General features: G+C 47.2%; 1 protein-coding gene across 3 annotated transcripts; it reads left to right on the top strand.

Moving 5' to 3' along the window:
- Positions 1 to 314: 314 nt before the first annotated feature.
- On the top strand, positions 315 to 19,647 carry LUC7L (LUC7 like). Of its 3 annotated transcripts, none has more exons than XM_048320854.1 (11): positions 315 to 496; positions 1,135 to 1,205; positions 2,320 to 2,414; positions 7,255 to 7,353; positions 8,058 to 8,168; positions 8,798 to 8,941; positions 9,340 to 9,516; positions 10,168 to 10,256; positions 14,641 to 14,670; positions 15,563 to 15,727; positions 18,076 to 19,647. In XM_048320854.1, the coding sequence occupies exons 4-11, from the start codon at positions 7,258 to 7,260 to the stop codon at positions 18,215 to 18,217; spliced, it is 954 nt and encodes a 317-aa protein (XP_048176811.1). In that variant the 5' UTR covers positions 315 to 496; positions 1,135 to 1,205; positions 2,320 to 2,414; positions 7,255 to 7,257; the 3' UTR covers positions 18,218 to 19,647. The 3 variants fall into 3 exon arrangements, with proteins under 3 accessions (XP_048176811.1, XP_048176810.1, XP_048176809.1); XM_048320853.1 differs by lacking the exon at positions 1,135 to 1,205 and adding an exon at positions 16,752 to 16,813 and having other exon boundaries at positions 338 to 496; positions 18,076 to 18,277; XM_048320852.1 differs by lacking the exon at positions 1,135 to 1,205 and having other exon boundaries at positions 338 to 496.
- The last annotated feature ends 97 nt before the right edge of the window (positions 19,648 to 19,744 follow it).

The raw sequence follows: 19,744 nt of genomic DNA, 5'->3' as shown, positions 1-19,744 counted from the left end.
CCCCGGCGAGCCCTGGGGCGGCTGCCGGGGCAGCCAGGGCAGCGCCGGTGTCGGGGTCCGGTCCCACCGCGGCGGGGCCGGGGCCGCGCAGGGCTGCCCGCCACCGCCGGACCACGCCCCTCACATGACCACGCCCTTCACAGTGACCACGCCCTTCACAGTGACCACGCCCCTTCACCATGGCCCCGCCCCCTGGCGCCCCCGCCCATTCTGCCTGACCACGCCCACCACGCATCACCCCTCCAGCCCCGCCCCTCGGATCCCGCCCCCTGGCGGACTACCCTTCCCGTCATGCAGCGCGGCGCAGGGCGGGGTTGCTTCCGCTCGGCGTTTGCCGCCCGTCGCCGCTGCTGAGGCCGCTGAGCCGCCGCCGCCGCCCCCCCAGGCCCCGGTCCCGGTCTCAGTCGGAGCCGCCGCCTCCGGACCGGTCCCGCCATGTCGGCCCAGGCACAGATGCGGGCCCTGCTGGACCAGCTCATGGGCACGGCCCGGGACGGTGAGTAGGGGCGGGCAGGGCCTGCAGGAAACGCCGCGGCCTGGCGGCCGCCTCACCGCGTGGGGCCCGGCCCGGCCCGGCCCGGCCCGGCTGCTGCCGCCGCCGCTCCGGACCTGCGGCGCGATCCGCCCCCGTCCGCCCGGCTCCAGCCTCGGGGCGGCGGAGCGGGCCTGGGCCTGTCCGCGCTCGGGGCGGAGGGAGCCCGGGAGGGCCCACGCCTGGCCGCGGTGGTTCCGCCGGCCCCCCGGCCCCAGAGAGCGCCCGGCGCCGCCCAGCCTCGCCGCTCCGGGCCCCGGCTGCCGCGGACAGGCTTAGGGCCGGCTCCGTGCCCGCACGTCCAGAGGCGCGTAGGTAGGTGTGCCTGCAGCGCCGGCCCCGCCGGGTGCTGTCCGAGACGAGAAAGGTGACAGCCCGTGCAAAATACGGTCCCGCTGCGGTTTGTGTCTCCCTTCTGCGACTCGCTGGGTACTTAAATTCCCTTTGGCACGTTAACAGGGCTGTCCAGGCACTTTGCACTTTGTTTCGTAAGTGAATAAGTGCTTTTCTTTCTCTGTGTATTGAGTTGCTATTGAATTGCTTCCCATATTTTTATTTCATACAAACTGAACAATTGTGGCCCCTCTATTTTATTTATAAAGGTTCAGTGTATCTTTGCCTGCCTACATCAATCTGCAAGGGAGTTGCAGAAAAGCCTCATGTTCATCGAGCCGTGAGTCACAACCAATTTTTAAAGCTGTTATAACAAAAAAAAAAGTGTTTGCTTTTTTTCACAAGTAACTTTAAAAGTGTAGCTTAGAAAGAAAAAAAAATAAAAAAAAAAAATTTCAGTAGACACAACATTATTCCTGGATGCTTGTGAATCCTAAACTATATTCATACTTTAGTATTACACATACCTGTGTCATATGCACAGATGAGCTTTAAAATTGTCACATACAATTACCACTTTGCCTTTACTTTTATGTATCATTCCCCTGACTTCCTTACTGCAGGTGTGGGCAAGAAAGCTTTTCCTTTAAAACTTTTCAACAATGGGCATAAAATTCTGCAGCTGAGGTCTTGAAGAATGCAGATGGGTATAGTATGTGTTGGAGCTCGCAGTGTGTATTGACTAACTTTGTTTCTTTTTTTATTATTTATTTTTTTGCTTTTCTGATATTGTCTCGTTTAAGTGGCTCCTGAGTGTAAAATGTCCTCTGAGGGTGGGCCATGGGTGGGAAGCACGTGGTGTGTTCCAGGCCAGGACCTGCCAGCTCCTTCCTTGCAGGGCCTGGGAGAGCACACACTGCATAGTTGGGTTCCAAACCAAACGGACCGATGGCTCAATTATCACCTGAGCAAAGAGCAGTTGCCTATAAATTTTGCCCAGCACAGCCCTGTTTTGTGATCTGATAGCGTGGGGTTTGGTATCTCCTGCCCCTTCTTCACAGTAAAAAAACAAAAAGGGTGGAAAAAAATAACAGGTTTTGGCTGCGAGCCAGCCTGTCTGTCTCCTTTTCTCTTCTGGCTGTGCTGCTTCTTTACTTCTTTATGTGGATGACAGGCCTTGGACATTGCTTGGCTCACCAGCACTGTGTTTAACATGGTGTCCTGGATGAATAAATGCTAAAATAGTGTCTGTTGCCAATTATAAATGTTCCAGAATATCCTGTTACCCTCTAAGCTTTTCTTTTTTTTTTTTTTTTTTTTTTTTTTTTGAGTAATTTTGGGGAGCAGGAGCACCAAATATTTTAATCTGCATATTGAGGTGAAATATTCATGCCGACACCTATGTTCCCTTGGTGTTCTAATGTCTCCTTATTTAAACCACACATGAATTTCAGGAGATGAAACCAGACAAAGGGTGAAGTTTACGGACGATCGTGTGTGCAAGAGCCACCTTCTGGATTGCTGTCCCCATGATATCCTGGCTGGAACAGTAAGTATGTCCTCTGTAATAAGGGATTCTGGTGAGGAGGATGCTGGTACAACTCTTGTCTGTGCAGGGTGGGTGACTTCTAGGAGAGATCAGGCTTTCTGTGCCCAGGGAGCAGTCACAATCCTAATTCCAGTTCCTGTGATCTGTGTATGCAACTGCTCTCACTTCTCAAATAAAAAAAAAAAAAAAAAGCCAGGAGGTCTCAGAATCGACCTGAAATGCTTTTTCTTTCACAATCCTGTGTGAAGTTGCTAAATTATTTCTGTTTTAGCAGTTTGAGATAGAGCTTGAAATTTGTCTTATGGTGGTTCCAAGCCTGTAGCTAGGCTGTTGCACTAATCCTTGGAGATTTTCAGTCTCCTCTCCCCAACCCTGATGGAACTGCAGCTTTTCTGTCATTATTGGGGTGGTGATGGCAGATCACATCTCTGGCCGAGTGTTGGTTGTTTGAGCTGCTTGGTTGTTTGTGTCACTCTGCCTGACTGGTTTCAGACAGTTGTCTCAGCTCCTTTGCTGTTCCCTGTGGGAACAGAGCTGGCCAGCATTCAAAGGTTTGGCTCACGTGCTACCTCTGAGAGCAGAAGGTGATGTGGGCTTTTAACAGTGAACTCTTGTGAAGTAAGTGTTCGTTTGAGGCTCCCAGATGAAAGCTGCAGCCTGACTTTGGAAAGAAAACAGTGTGTCTTTTGTCACCATTGCTGTGACAATTGCAGTTGGAGGATGGAGGTGAATATGGACGTTTGAAATCCATCTTTGCCCTTCCCGTTTGCATTAAATACTGTGGCAATTCACAGTGTCTGTCCACTTAACCAGATTGCTGAGAGATGCTGTGGTTATTTATAGCCCTTCCTGCTTCTCTTTAGGGAGCTGGCTGGACACAGAGGGTCTCCTGCAAAGGGAGGGCTGGCACTGCTGCCCCTGCTTGTGTCACTGCCATAGCAGGCATGTGGCAGCACTGGTAGAAGGAGCTGTAGCAAAAGCTGCCTCTGCTCTGAGCATTCAAACTTTAGCTTCTCAGTGGCTGCCTTTGCAGAATAAAATTGGAAAAGCTGAATACCAATCTCTGTACCTCTATTTTTTTAAAAATTATTTTGAAGCTCAGATGTGTTTTTCAGTTATTGCTCCATCAGCCTCCATATGACCTTACCTCCATTTCAGAATTTTAAACTTCCATCCTTTGTATCGGTCACTGTGGTCAGGGTATGTTTTTTGACAAGAGATTCTACAACAGTTTCTTGGGGCCTAGAGGGTGTTTTGAAGATGAAGGCTGCCTTCTACCTCTTCTGACAGGTTTTCAGGAAGAGGGTAAATGATGAGTTTAAGGGGTTGAACTAAGTGATGTGTGTGAGCTGGTGCCAAAGCATGGAGGAAGTCTGAACTGTTTCAGGTGGGTTGTGAGTCTCCTGGGGCAGAGAAGCACCTTGAGGAATTAGTTTCTTTTGCTTCTGTTGTTACTTGGCTTGACTGAGTTGTCCTTTCCCTCTTGCTGTAGAGTTTGTGCTCAGAAACTGCAGGAACAGGAAGACTGCTCCTGCACCAGTGATCTTGTGGATCACTCACATGATCATGTGGTGGCCTTGAAGAGGGTGTGGAGCTCTACACCTCTGTCAGCAGGTTCCTGGGGGCAAGAGCAAGTATTGGTGCTCCAGATCTGTGTTGAAAGAACATGTGATGTCCAGAACAGGAACAGCATTTCAGCTGTCAGTGCTGCCAGTACAGAATGAAACTTAGCTGCAATGTGCAGTCTTTCCTCGTGATCTCAGGCAGCTTCACTGGCGCTTTATGGTGCTCTGCTACGGAAGAGCTGTATGGGTGAATCTGCCTCAGCTGGGTCAGGTATAATCCATCTCTGGGTGTACTACTGCAGAAATCAGGACCTTGGACCTCTTGGAAACTTCCAACAGATGCTCCAAGCCTTCTGGTGCTTGCTCTGTTGTGTCCTCCCCTGAAGGCATTGTTACCGCTGTATCTTCCATGCGTGCAGATACTCCTTAGCGGGAAGCTGATCCCTTGGGTAGCTGTGCTCAGTGAAATGTGATGGAGTCCCACTCACTGACCTTCAGGTGCAGAGTAAGAGAAGGAGTCCAGACTGTAAGCAAAACTCTGGAATATTCCTGAGAGCTGCAGGAGGCCTGTTGATGTTTGCTTTGTTTAGGTGCACCAGTGTTCCTGATCGTAAGAACTGTCATTTTAAGTTGGTTTGTTCCTGTGATTGTCTTTTCAACCCCAGAAACTTGTCTAAACTTGCCACTAAATAAGCCACAGTGGTTCTCTTTGGTCTCTGTGGGTAAGGAGGAACGTTCTGGGAGAACAGAAGTTGGTTTAGTGAGCCCATGGGCTGTCACCAGGGCCCTTGTCATCCACATAGTTCATGGTGAGTGCTGAGTTCTCTCTGCAGCTTGTGGCAAGCATATTTCTGTCAGTGAAAGTATTGTAGCACACTGAGAGATGGCATCAGCTGGCAATTCTCCTGAATTTCAGCTCCACTAAGAGGTGGGCAGATGAGCCTCAAAGCTGCCCAGGTTGAACATACCTTGGAAATTACATCCAGGGAATTAATCATGTCCCCTACTGGGAAATATGAGTTGAAATCCGTAGGTTCTAGAATTGGTTGGGTTTTTTTGTGGGGTGAGAGGGATGTCTGTGTTTTCCTTTTTCATTTGGATGAAACTCTGCAACGCTGATCACCATTAAAGCACATTTTTCTTTGTGGAAATTTAATTTTGTGGTGAGTTGCCAGTTCAGTGGATATCATAAGAGATACCTCAGAATGTGGATTTCTCAGCAAATGTGAGCAGGACTAACGATCAGTGACATCTAAATGTCTTTAATCTTTGTGTGTATGGGGAATTAAATCTTAACTCAGGCTCTGCTGCTTGCCTGTCTCACATGCCTGTGTTATAAACCAGCCAGTGTTGACTGGAGCAAGTAATGATCTCTGTGGAAAGGGTGAGTGTTTGATGACAGCCCTCCTTGGGATGAAAGGATGCTTGGAGGCAGAAGGGCTGGTGGTCTTACCCCGAGTGAGCAATACCTGTGGAAGTCTCCTTGCACTAGAACATCTCAAAGGAGGGGGAGGAAAATTTGAAGTTTATAAGCTGGTGAGAACTGAGTGTTCTTTCTTGAGGAAGAGGTTGAGGGATTCATTGCCTGTTAATGAACAGGGAGAGGAACAGGAGCTTCAGAAGCATTGCTGGCTGTTGTAAGTGGTCAGAACCCATTCTCTGAAGTGCGGTTAGTGGCTCAGCTTGCAGGAAGAGCTCAGATAAGAATATTTATGATGTGTGACAATCACATCCAATACCATTATTTTCTCTCTGTCTTGGAAAGTGATCTCAGTAGAATGACCAGAAGAATGAAAGATGTCATGTCATAGAAAGTTATTTTTGTGATAAAATAACAGTAACTCTAGCATTCTTTGAAGTGGCTTGCCTGAAGTGGAACATGATCAAGCTCTAAAAGTACCAACATTCTTTTTTTGTAGGCATTAAATTTCTACTGTTAGAGAGCTCAGCAGGAATATTCTGGATGCAGTGTCTGTTTCTGTAGCCTGCTGCCTGTGGCCTTCTGGTTCTGGTAAATCTGAGCAAAATGAGGAAGGCTAAATAGTGGCAAGTCCTCTGGAATTTTTGTTTTTCTAGAAGAGAAAATCCAGTAACAGGCACCTGCTGAAAACCTGAGTGTAAACTGGTAGAGTTTGCTGTAGTTGCTCTGCTTCATTCTAAACACTGCTGTCTGCATTGTTTCACATAAGCATCCCCAGCTTTAGTTTGTGATTTTCCACAGGGCTTCAGCATTATCCCAGTTCAGCTTTTTCTGCAGTTCACTGAGTTGACACCTGTTGTGCATGTTCAGGTTTGAGCTCCTGGGGGACAGTGGTGGCAGTGAGAGAAGAGGATGGTGGGTTGGGGTGTTCCTTCATGCAATGACATGTACCCTGCCATTCCTACAGTGGCTCACAATTAGGGCTTTTACTGTTTTGGCTTTCAAAATGTCATTTTCATTTTCTACTCTTAAGAGGAAGAGAAATGTTCTTTGATACAAATTGATAATGTTGAAATGCAGCTTGCATGTTTTGAGAGCATAATTGACTTGGGTTCATGTTAACTACTAGGTGGGAGAAAAAAGAAGAAATTCAAATAGCATGAAGTGCAGTGGGAGGGAAGGGCAGCACGCAGGTCAGCTTTCTGGGAGATGCTCTTAAGTCTCTCATTAAATGGGCTTATGTGTAGGACTTAGCTTTGCTGGGCAGGTTTTCAAATTCCAGGCTGCAGCTGGATGTGGGAAGGGTCTGGCTGTGGAATCAACAATCTGTTGTTGCTGAGTGGGGGGTTGTGCATTTCTGCTGGCTGTAGCCCTTATTTGTTTTAAGTCCTTTTGTTGTTGACAGGAAGCATTCTCTGTGTGTCCTACAGTTTGGTATGTCATATGTTACTTGGGCTCATCCTGACACAGATGTGCATTTCCAGATGAGCTTTAAACGGGGTGCAGCTATGTTTTGCTGTGCTGTGGCTCCACAATAGGAGGCATTTGCAGTTGGTGCCTATTGAAAGAGACCCACCTCCCTCACAGCCATTTTTGAGGCTGTCCTGGGACTTAGAGCAGGAGTAAGACTGGACTTAAAGCATTTGGGCTGTTTTAATGTTGTTCCCAGAACACCTAGAAAAGGAATTCAGGCAAGCATGTGGTTCTTCTGGCTGGTTCTGGTACTGACAGGTTAAGAAGCAGCTGCTTATCATAAAAAGACTTTATTTTGATATGATGCAGTTGGCAAGAGAGATCTGCTGCTTGGTGCTGTAATGAAGGGTTCTACTGTGGGTTCTCCTTTTTCTTTTAACAGCGAATGGACCTGGGAGAATGTACAAAGATCCATGACTTGGCTCTGCGAGCAGATTATGAGATTGCAAGTAAAGAGAGAGACCTGTTTTTTGAGCTGGATGTAAGTATGGAGAAATTTTAGTTACTTGTGTGGAACTGGCTTCTTGAAGTTATTGGGCTACAGTGGAACTCAGTGACCATTTCAGCTCATCATGTTATTTGATGTGTTACCTGTCCAGAATGTGCAGCCCCTTCCTGAATGTCAGCCTGACTGCTGACTTGAGAATGTAGAAGTAATTAATGCCTTTGCCACCCCATTATCCCGGCTAGTTGGGAGGCTCCCTGGCATTCCTTGGGCCCCACACCTGCTGCTCTGTACCAGGTCCTTGTAACCTGATGCCCTGTCCCAGAAAGAGATTTAACATTAAAAGCCTTCTGCTCAGTAGTTCAACTTTTGTCAGATTTAGCTTTCATTTCACCTTTCTGTGATGGAACAGATCAAGGGAAAGCACAATTCTGTCTTTCCTTCTCATGTTATTCCAGTGCTTTTATCCTTGTGCCTGTTGCTCCTGCATAGGAAGGAAGTTCCAGTGCAAAGCAGTGTTGATGTGAGCACCCTGTGATCTGTCAGTAAAGGAACTGGGTCAGGTTTACAGGGCAGGGGTCAAATGTTACTTGTTCTGCAAAGTGTCATTTGTTTTTTTTCTCAAAGCATCTGTTCTTGAGGTTGTTTATGCATTATACAGGGATAGCAGCTGTTGGCTGTCAAAGCTACATCTGGCACGGAGAGCACCTTCATTCATAATTCTTTGTCTGATCATGCAGGCAATGGATCACCTGGAATCCTTCATTGCAGAGTGTGACAGGAGAACAGAACTGGCCAAGAAACGCCTGGCTGAGACACAGGAAGAGATCAGTGCTGAAGTGTCTGCAAAGGTATTGGCCTCTCATTAAACATCAGTTCTCAAAGTCTCGGTGGGAACACTGGTGCTCTGCTTCTCTGACACCAGTGATACTGGGGAGTTAGGCTCCACAGAGGATTTGGAGATTCCAGCCATCCTCCTCAAATGCTGCTCTGGCCATTCTGGAGACAAACTTACGGAGCACTGTGGACTCTAAAAGAGATTGCTTTAGCTGGAAATAAAGCATATTGGTTTCTCCCCCATGCTATGAAATGTTACCATAATAATTTAGAGTAGTAAGTCCATCATCCCGTGATTTTTGTTTCATTTAACAAATGCTCATGGAATTTCCTTTTTGGGAACTTGCCTAATTGGGCCAATATAAGACATTTCTGAAGCTGATTTTTTGGTCTCTATGCTGATCTGTAAGCCAGAAATGACTGGCAGATCATGATCTCTCCACATCCAGTTTCTCTCTTTGCCATGTGTCTGTGACTGCATTGACATTGGTCCACCAGTCCCTTTTGTTGGGGACTTTTGGAGATTCATGGTCATCTTCCAACAGCTGATTTCGTTCCGCTGTATTTCTTAAAGAAAAATGAAATGTTGTCCTGCAAGCTTTATCACATTTTTGTCTTACTAAAAACTAACTATTCTCTTCAGGCAGAGAAAGTACATGAGCTGAATGAAGACATTGGAAAACTCCTAGCTAAAGCTGAACAGCTGGGAGCTGAAGGAAATGTTGATGAGTCTCAAAAGATCCTGATGGAAGTGGAGAAAGTCCGAGCGAAAAAGAAAGAGGCAGAGGTACAGTGTTGGCTCCCCTGTGAGTTGTCACAGGAGCCTGGGCTAGGCTGGATGGTTCCTACCTCCTCCTGTGTGCTGGCACCTCCTTTTGTATTTCCAGCCCTATGCCAGCAAACAGGTGGCAGTGTGGTGGATGAAAAGCTTTTTAGAAACTTTTATCTAGTGCAGAGAGCTGATTGGGGCGGGGAGGGCTTTGTCCTCTGAAATACTTGGGCACCAGTCCCTTGCAGGGATAGACTGTAGGGTTAGCTGTGCCTACAAAGCATTTGTGTGGCACCTCCTTTGTGGGAGGGTGGGTTTAGATTCTTCAAAGCAGTTCTTTGCAGGGGTTTCCCTGGAGGATTGTGTCTATGTAAGGGTTCCCTGACATTTGTGTGGGTTTTCTTGCCTCCCTGTAGGAAGAATACCGAAATTCAATGCCTGCATCCAGTTTCCAGCAGCAGAAGCTGCGTGTGTGTGAAGTCTGTTCAGCATATCTGGGTCTCCACGACAACGACCGGCGTCTTGCTGACCACTTTGGAGGCAAATTACACTTGGGTTTCATTCAGATTCGTGAGAAACTGGATCAGCTGAGGGTAATCCTCTCTGTTTTAAACCTTCTCATTGTTGTTCCGAAGATCTCGAACATTTCTATTAAAATTAATACAGAATTCTTTGCAGAGGGCTTGTAAAAGCTCAGAAATTTCCAATTGCAGAATCCCTAAAACATCAAATGGGCTTTGTTTAGCCTTGTCTTGGGTTCTGTTCTGTCTTTTCTAGGTAACTAAATATGTACCCTCAGAATCAGTCAAACCAGACCACTGCTGTAATTTATTCCTTGGAGCTTTGGTACGGTCATTCTCATTGACATGACTGAAATTTTTTACTCTGGGTTTTTTGACTTTGAGACCTCTTAATGAAATGTTTGAACGGAAGTTTCACATGGTTCTGTCAGTGAAAAGGTCTTGAAACCACTAGGAGTTTTCTGAAATGATTTGTAATGGGTTGTGGTACTGGCCTTGCTTGCAAAGAGGGACCTTTAGCTGAGTAAGAGTTGTGATTCCTGTGCCTCACTCACAGTGCATTGAGGTCAGTGCCTCAACTGAGAAAAATGAGAACCTTGGTAGAGGTTAGCACATAAAATGCAGTGAAATGGCTCTTTGTCTTGCTATTGGAATGGTCTTCCTGCAGATCTGACCTGTTACTGTATGCCTGAAATATGATGTGGATTTATTTTTTTCCCCTAGAAAACAGTGGCAGAAAAGCAAGAGAAGAGAAACCAGGATCGTTTGAGACGGAGAGAGGAGAGAGAACGAGAGGAGAGGATGGGCAGACGGTGAGTGGAACCTGGGAACTGGCCTGTGAAGTTTAGAAGTATCTGATTTCTTGTACATGAGCACTGCAGGAATTCAGCATCTGCTTCTGGAGTGGCTGTTGGATGTGCTCCAGATGCTCTGTGAGCATCTTGGCATTCAGTTAAAGATAAAAGCAATGCACAAATCCTCCACTCCTCCACCTTAGAGTGATTGTACATGTATTTTAACCTCTACTGTGTGTCTGAAAGATGGGAGTTCCCCATAGTCTTCAGGCTTATATTGGTCTAATCCCTGTTTTAGGGAATCTGAGTCTGGATAAAATACCCTCATCCAGAGCATCTGAGTGGGAAAGTTTAAGATGAGTGAGGACTGGGCTTGCTCAAAAGACAGTAGTCATGCAGAAATTCCCTGGACAGCCCTCCTCACTGCTTGGAGGCTTGGAGATGGTAACAGGCTGGTGTCCACGAGCCAAATAGTGGACTGCCTGTAACTTTCCTACAGCAAGTGAGGTGCTTTTGACACAGCTTTGGCCAGCATTTCCTAAGGAAGCTGAGGGATCCCAAGGAGTGGCTGCTTCTGGTGATTGTAGCCATGTGTGTCACCTGCTCAGATGTCTGTAATTCCTGAGCAGTGGGAGGGGCTGGAACATTAGTTTTCTCAGGACAAGCTCTTCTGCATCTTGCCAGCTGAACTGGAAAAACAATTTCTTGTGTACTTGAGCTGAAGAGGCATCTTGTGTGTAAACAGCTCAGTTAAACAGCCTGGTGTGGGGAAGGTGGTTATTGGCAGGGGTCAGGCAGAGGAAGTGGCTGGGTAGGAATGTTGTTCGGATTGTCACAGCATCTCCCTGCTTACCTCGTGTGTTTTTCCTCACGTACTTCTTGCATCAAAAAGACCCCAACCTTGCTGCCTGTGCAGAGCTATTTTTGAAACCCAGAGTCAGCTGAAGAGTGAGTTTGTCTGAGGAATATGAGATTTATAACTGCAGTGTGCTCTAAGATGGTGCTGGCTCTGGCTATACATTGCTGGAGTTGCTGTCAAATACCAGCATGAAGCAGCATGGTGATTTTAATGTATTATGAAGATGTAAGCCCCAAATTGTTATTCATTATCCATATTATTATATGCATATTATGCATAACTCCAGTTAGGGCGTTTTATGTGGGTTTTCTCTGGGGATTGCCTAGTGCGATATGAAGGAGCAGTTCATGCTACAGCTTTCTGTCGAACTGTAGCACTTCATGGAGAGCCTCACAACCTTCTGTTATCCATGCAACTGTAATGCAGTTAAGTTTGGGAGCTGCAGGATCTGCAACTACCTGATGATTGCTGGAGTTAATCAAAAGGGACTGCTGTTGCTGCTGCTGTGGTTAGCGATGTGGAAGTGAAATGGGAAGTGTCTTCTCACGCAGCTGCTTCATGGCAGGCTCTTCCTGACCCACAGCAGGACCCTGCCTAACCTGGACTCACTTTCTCCATGGTGCCTCTTCTTCCTGGAGGTAATTTCTCTGTGTAAGTTGCTCAACAGAGTTGCCTTAAGGAAGAATCCTCTGGATCTCTTTGTTGATCCACATCTTCTCAAAATGCTGGTTTTCTTCCTCCTGTGGTGTGCCTGTGGTTTTGTTTTAGTGGTTTTTAAAAAAACCCCAACCCCTCAATTCTTGAGAGCTAAAGAGCCTCTCATGTTCACAGGTAGTCCATATGTGGATGCATCTGATGAGGGGGTTTGAAGGCTGCTTTTGAATGTTTATTTAAGGCTTAAAATAGGAAAGGTTTAAGAACCGCATGGAGTTGGCCTAAAGTCTGAGTTCTTGCTGTTTCCATATGTGACAGTACTTAGAGACTGTGACTGGCCTTTGCTCTGGCATGGTGCAGGGGCACGTGTGTGCTCCACAGAAAAACTTGTTATGAAGGAGTCAGGCATTCCATACAGAAGAGGTCAAATTAATTGCCTCTCCAAAATGAGAACTTGACCCGAGGGAGGACAGTAGTTTCCCCAGTGGACACTCAGTGTCAGAACTGAGGTTAGAGTCCAGATTTCTCAGTCCCTTATCTGCTGGGAGCTGTGCACACGATACTCACAGGGGCATTTTTTCATCAAAAACTAATTGGTGACTTCTACCACCTTCCAGACAGACTCTTAGCCAGAGCTTGGTACTTTAAGGAACCACAGGAAACATGTTTCCTTCAGAACTCTTCTTGTTGTATCCTCCTATGCAGCATCTTCATGGTGTTACTTCAGTAAGAGTATGGCTTGACTTTGGGAGTCTTTGGTAACTGACAGGCACTGTGACATCCCTGGAAACCTGTGGATTCCCTTGTGAAACTCTGCCTCTCACAGCTGTAATTAATTTGTCAATAATCTGTGATTCCACATAGGAATGAGTGAACTGGATTGCCACCCTAGTGATAATAAACATAAGTCTTTTGTTTGATGTGGCTGTTGGGTACCCAGTACTTAAGACTGGAATTCTGTGGAGGAGTGGCACGCTTGAAAGTACAGACCTTGGTGTTTGCTTCCAGAGTACACCAGCAAACAAGCCTGGTGGAGGTGCCAAACGGATTTCCTTTGTGTTAAGCTGGACAAAAGACAGGTTATGAAACTCAGCACAAAGTATGTGATACAGGGAGGAAAAAAAAAGAGGAAAAAATTAATTTAATAGACTTGCTCAGCCTCTTGCTCCTATGGACAGCAGTCTTCTTTAGTCTCCTGCTGTACAATGATTCAGGCGAGGAAGAACAATGCTGTTTTGTTGGATACTTCCTGAATTCTGAAGTCTGGTTCTAGGAAGTGATTATCAGGTGTTTTTTGTGCATACTCCTGCTCAGATCATAGGCATGGAAGGGTAGCCAGGCTTTTCAGGGGATGTAGAAGGGCTTTTGTGGATGTGTGCACTGGTGGTTCAGAGTAAAGTGATCAGGAGGAAAAAGAACATTAAGAACTTGGAATAATTACAACCACCAAAAAAATCCAGCTGCCTGCCAGGTATCTACAGGAGGTCCTGTTGCTCTGTCAAGTTCTGTTACGTGGGAATGGAGGCGTGTGGTTACTGTCCTGCTCTCCTGGTTTATCAGCTTTTCCTTCACCTGGTCATGTGTGTTGCCACAGTGCATGTTTCATTTGCAGACTCCAAGTTCAGCTCCACTTTGTTTACAGTCCTACCTGAATTCCTTTCTAAATTTGGGGGCTTTTTTTTGTTTTCTACCATGATTGAACAATCCCATTTCATTGTGAAGAAACGTCAGTGCACATTGATTTTCTTAATCTTGTCTTATCCAGGCATGGTTTTAAATGATATTATTAAAACAGATGCTTGCCTATTGCTTCTTAAATCCTTGTCTGTGTGTAGCTTTCAGCCGTATCTTCTGTCACAGTGCCAGACCAGCTCTGTGGGGTGTAGATGGAACCTCTGTGTGTGTGCAGTGGGGAGCACTTACAGGAGTGAGTCTCGAAGTCACTAAACAGGGAGAGGAGCCACTTCTTAATTAAAGCAAAACAAGACTGTTCAGACAGCGTGTTATGTTCAGCTGGCTCTGAAATGTGGCCACAGAGGAGGAGGGAGGGTGTAGCTTCTGTGTGCAGTGGTATTTTAAGTGGTGCTGAGTAATAGTGCTGCAGAAGTTGAAAGAATTCTGCCTTTGTTATTTACAAACTGTCAAAAGCTAATGCTGACAGCAGTAAGCTCAGAGTGCCACACAGGAGCCCTGAAGGTCGTGGAATCTGAGAAAGAACAGCAGGGCCTGGATTACTCTTCTCAAGTGCTTTCTAAGATTTTCAGTATATCTCTGTCACTTGTCAGTAACAGTTCTTCTCTTGTGGCTCTCTCCCCTCTTCTTTCCTAGTTATCTTCCCCAAAAGGGAAAAAATGATTGATGGAAATTTCCTTCTAATGTTTGGTAAACGAATACAAGGAGTGAGAAAAGGCTGTTTTTTCTTTATTAAAACCCCTTTAACATGGAACTGCCTCAAAGGAACGAAAATCAGAAAACTGGCAGATGTCTTTCTGACTAGAGAGTGGCACTTCTTGGAAGTGTTAGAGTTGATCCAGCTGGTGTTACACAGCAGGGAGTAAAGAGTATATAACAAATATGCATAGAAAATTAGTTGGAAAGGCTCATTGTGGTGCTTTATTAATAGTGCCTGAATTGGTTTTTAGACCTTTTCTGTTGTGACAGGAAGCTCAGTGTGCAGACACTCACGTTTTCCAGTTTTTCACAAATTCTTCTTGCTCCCAAAATTGAAGCTAATTAAGTGTTTCATTTGCAAGCTTTTTTTTTTTTAACTAATGCATCACTTGGGGTATTGCTTATTCCTGTGAAGAGCTGCCAGGGTGGATAAATTTTCCCACTGAAAACCCACTGGCTGTATCATAATTTCTCTCTTAACTCTCCTCTTCTTTCCAGGTCTGGATCAAGAAATAGAGATCGCCGAAGGTGAGCGCCCAGTTCTGCGGTTCTCCCAAATGCCTGTTTGTGTTTCTCTCTAGCTACTGAGGTTTTTCCTGGGTCTCACAAATGCAGTTCACTCAATGCCTCAGTGTCTGGTTTGCTCCCTCAAAGAAATGGGAAGTGCAGTGTGGGCACCTCAGTGGTGCTGCTCAGCTTGGTGGTGCTGCTGTAGAGCAGGTGCCAAGTAGCCTGACCAGGCTGGGCTCTGTGTGCTCCAGAGCGTGAGCTCATGAATGATCCTCGAGGCCTCTTTCAATAAATACCTGATATACTTCCATAGTTCTAATGTCTGAAGTATCTGTTATATATATATATAAAAAATACCTCAGATGTGAAAATAGAGTTGAGATTAAAACCCCCACATCTCTGGGAAGAGCTTGCCTTAATGCTATGGCAACATTGTCTGTGATCACGGACCTGGAGATCTCCCTCTCTACTGCTTTCCTTTGGCATCTGTCTTATTTTTAGAGCAGGCTGAAATAAATCTGTTTCTAAAGTGCAGGACTTTCACAAGGAAGATTCTCTTAGGATTATGGTGATTTCACAGACCACTTCCTTTGGCCTCTCTTCTACTTACACAGGCCTCACTTGTGCGTGATGCAGGGTTGTAAGCTCTGCTCTGGCCCTTGCCACATGCTTACAATAATGGTGGGAGCTTTATCTATAAGCTTGCCACAGCAAACTGAATAACCCACTGGCATTTTGTTGGTAGCACAAGGCCCAGGAGGAGGGAACTGCCCACTGTGTGGGTGACCAGCCCTGGGTGTCAGCAGGGCTGGACTGTGCTGATGCTCTGGGTATTTGTTACTCAGCAGCATCTGAGAGGTGGCTCAGGGGTGCAGATCTGAGGTACTGAGACAATCTGTGTTCCCTCCAGATCACGGTCTCGGGAGCGGAGGCGAAGACGCTCCAGATCAGCTTCCCGGGAACGGCGGAAGTCTCGCTCCCGGTCCCGGGACCGACACAGGCGCCACCGGAGCCGTTCCCGCAGCCACAGCAGAGGTCACCGCCGGGGGTCCAGAGACAGGAGTTCAAAACACAAGTATGTATTCCCAACAGGAGTGCTTCTGGAAAGGGGAGTCCTTGGCTCACAGTGACCTCCCCAGCCCATAGAGTGAGCAGGAGCGTGGCAGGGTTCTCCAGAGCAGCTGTGGTGGCCTGTGCCAGCTCCTGGGCCAAAGCAGGATTTCCCAGTGGCCTCATGTGAGGGCAGCAGCTGTACAGCAAGATCTCAGCTGAGAGTCCAGGAGATAGAACAGGTTCCCTGATTTGCAGTACTGAGCCTCAAGATGCTCCTTGAATGGCAAGCAGCATGAAGCCTCTCTGAGCTGACTGAGCTTCCCTGGGCCTGTAAAAGCCAAGTGCCTGAGAGGCAGCTTGGATGTTATACTTCTGTAGTTATTTTCTGCTTCCCAGATTCCTTCTCTGAGTGCTGGCATCGGGAAGGAATCTATGATTTGAGGTCTGGGGAGAGCCTCCTGTTAGAAGGCTGCTTGAGAGAGAGAGAGAATTCTTTAGGAATCAGCACTTTTTCCTCCTGAAAAAGCAATACAGGAGCAGTATACTGTTCTTCTGTCTCTGAGGAGAAGCACTATAGTCCAAAGAAGGGCTTAAAGTTTTTCTGAAATTCAGCAAAACAGCCTCTGTGTTGGAGGAAGGATGAGGCAAGTGTGTATAGAGTATTAGAAAAATTGACTGGAATCATTGTTAACTTATAGCCCTTCTAAGCCCAGGAGCAAGTCTACCTCCAGGTGCTTGCTGAGGTTAGATCTGGATTTTTTTAAAGACTCCTGGTTAATAAGGGAGTGCTTTAGCACTGCCACCTGATTAGGCACCAGCACTCAAGTACAATTCTAGAAACAAACCTACTGTTGTGTGTCTTGTGTCAGCTTAGCTAAGGGGTAAGAACAGCTTTTCTTTTAAAGATACCTGGTGAAGGGGAGGGAAATAATGGTCTGAAAAAGAAGTCTGTTAATAATTGAGGGGGGGTGTAAATGCTGTTGATTCTCCAATGGCTGAGATACTAAAGTGCTTTTTTAAATCTGTCTTGAACATGAAAAATAAAGAAAAGAAGTTTGGACAATTAGGAAGTGAGGAAGATCCTGTAATAACTATTACTAAAGAGCAGGTAAGGGATTACTTCGGAACCCTTGAACACATCCAAACCAGCCCATTGAGATTGCAGGGGGATTGGCCAGCTGACACACCTGCACAAATTGGTGAGAGCTGGGGAGAGGCCAGGATCAGTTTAAGAAAACAGAACAAAAACAAGAGAACAAACAGAAAAACTGTTTCCTGAAAGAGGGTAGCTTCTGTTTTGACCTCGAGAGTTAATGGAATCTGCCCTCAGGTTCTGCTGGTCTGAGGTCTCACTTGCTGAAAGAAATGGAGAGTGTGTCACAGGATCTGGAGATCTCAGGGTAGGAGATCTGCAGGCAGCAGGCATTGTTGTGGAACAGGTAGAGAGTTCATGTCATCAGACAGACTGATGTTAAATGACACAGTTTCATGAAAATGAAATGGCTGTTGGGTTTTGATGTATCACTTGTGCAGTATTTTCAAGCCTTAAAATCAAAAAGAATGAAAGTGGAACCTCTAGGGTACCTTCTGTTATGACTGTAACAAAACCCTGTGTACTGAGCCTTGGAGTAAAATGTGGGAGCCTCTGCTGAGCTCACTCAGAATCAGCTCCTTTTGAATCCTGCTATTCCCTAAGCTGGCAGGAAATCACACAAGAAACAGCCTTTCAGATTAGACCTAATGGGAAGCCTTCTGCTTAATTCTGTGTGGGCTGACACAGGCAAGCGCTGCTGAAAATCTGTGGCTGTGAAAAGATGTGCCCGTGCGGTGGGCTGTGAATATAAATCTGTATCATCCTGACTTTGAACCTGGGATGCTGCCAAAACCAGCATTTGTCAGGATGCAAAGTGAGGAGCCCAGGGCTGAGCCAGCAAAGAATCCAGTTGGTATTTAAAGCAGTTGAGCAGAAAGCCAGTAGCTTAGGGCATAATGAAAAACTGCTCTGGAAGCCATGAACTGAGATGAGGAAGAAATTGCAGGCACTTCAGTATGGCCCAGAAAAATAGTAAGGGGAGCAGGGAAGACGTGAGAAAGTCCCTGTGGCAACAGGTTGAAAGGATCACTCTGAGGAAGGAGTAACAAAGGCTGTGCCGTGCACTCAGCGCTGCAGAGCCCACGTTCCCTGACAGAAACCTTGCAGAGGGCCCAGAGTTGCTGTCATGGGGGTCCCACTCCCCATGCCACAATACCCAGGAATATTCCTGTATGGAACTTGTATCCCACAGCCCTGGTAGGGAAAGATGTTGCTCGGTGGGTATTCGACAATTTTAAGTTGTGAAGCTGATAGCGATGGTTTACTTTGTACTTCAGATCTTCTAGAGATCGATCTTCAAGAGAAAAGTCCCGAGACAGAGAGAGGAAAGAGAAGAGCTCTTCTGAGAGGCGGCATGAGAGCACAAATGGCAAATCTCGTTCCAAGAGGTCAGAAGAGAGAGAAGCTGGCGAGATCTGAACTCAAACGATCTGTGTTGCACTGTAAATAGTCTGATAAACATTCTACACAAAGCCTAAATTTCCCATTTATATTTACTGAATACAACTCATCTTTTGTAGTTTGGGATTTTTATTGTTTGGCAGATAGCTGTGAGTTTGTAGAGACACAGAGTTACGTACTGTTTAACAGGATTTTGTTTTAGTAGGAATAAATAAATCTGGATGGATGGTTTTCAGTCCAGGCCAGTGTGGACACCCTGTGTTTGTCCTGACGCAGCGAGCGCAGTGGTTGGGGCCATGCTGTGCCTGGAGCCCTGAGCTGCCCTGACCTTTGTAACGCTTCAGCCCTTTCCAAAAGACCCACCTGACCCTCTGTGAGCACACCAGTAGCACTGGTTCTCAATTATATTTTTTCCTTCTGTTTATATATGTTAAAAGAAAATTCAGATTTTTTTTTCTTCATTTTAGTACTTAGCCACCTCATTTTTATGTCTCCAGCACTTGAGAGTTGCCTCACTTGTCCAGCTAAGGCAAAACAGACAAAATTTGGCCCTGATCTCTTCTGAAAAAGCTGTTCATCATTGAGGATGATGAAGTGAGCTGAAACATGTTTCTAAGCTGGGCTCAAGTCTGGTTTTAGTACCTTTACAGTTCAGATAGTTGGTGTGACAAAGCAGTGGGAAACCTGGCTGGTTTCTTCTCTAGAGAAGCACAGCCACAGCTCGTCTGCATATTTACTGTGCACGCTGCAGTCAGAGCTTCCCCGTGAGGCTTTCTGACCTGCAGACAAAAGTGTTGGTGTGTTTTCCAAGGCCAGTCAGGCAGAATGTGCCGAGGGGCAGAGGTGAACTCGGGATGGAGCCCATGCCAGTCTGTGCCACTCCTGGGAGCGAGGCCCCAGCCGCGTCCCCACACGTGTGGGAGGCCTGTGCCTGTTGTCACTCGCTGCTTCGTACCTCGGTTTGTGTCCCAGGAGGGCAGCAAGGCGCCTGGCTGTGCCAGCCCCAGCCGCGACCGCCACGCTCGGCATTTTGTGGGAATGGTGTGAGCGAAGCCCCTGTCACCCGCCGAGCTGGGCGCTGGCAGGCACGCGCCTGGCGGCTGCTCGTTAGCTCGGTGAGGCGGTTAATTGCCGCCGTTAATTGCCGCCGTTCATTGCCGTTCCCAGGGCCGGGGGCCGGCCGGCGCTGCCCCCTCCCTCCATTCTCTCCTTCCCCACGCTCCCCCCGAACGCGGCTCCGGTTCCGCCGCGGCGCTCCCCCGCTGTCAGTCCCTTAGTGCATGCCCCCCTTCCCTGTCCGTTTTTACAACTAATTCCGCGGTTTCACGTGTTGTTTTTGTAACCTCCGTGTGGGGCGCGGGGGGCGGCGGGCGCGCGCTCGGGGTGCCTGTACGTGCCTGTTCTGTTCTCTCGCGGTCTGAGCGCATTAAAGATCTGTGTTTGTGGCTCCCGCTGCTGCCCGGACTCGTTTTTTGCGGGTTCTCCGCCCGCCCGCGCCGCCGCCGCAACCGGACGGGCCGGAGCGGGCTGGGCCCCGCCGCACCG

The sequence above is a fragment of the Corvus hawaiiensis genome, chromosome 16 (genome assembly GCF_020740725.1).
Source record: "Corvus hawaiiensis isolate bCorHaw1 chromosome 16, bCorHaw1.pri.cur, whole genome shotgun sequence".
NCBI classification, from domain to species: domain Eukaryota; kingdom Metazoa; phylum Chordata; class Aves; order Passeriformes; family Corvidae; genus Corvus; species Corvus hawaiiensis.
This window is presented reverse-complemented; position numbering and strand designations above follow the sequence as displayed.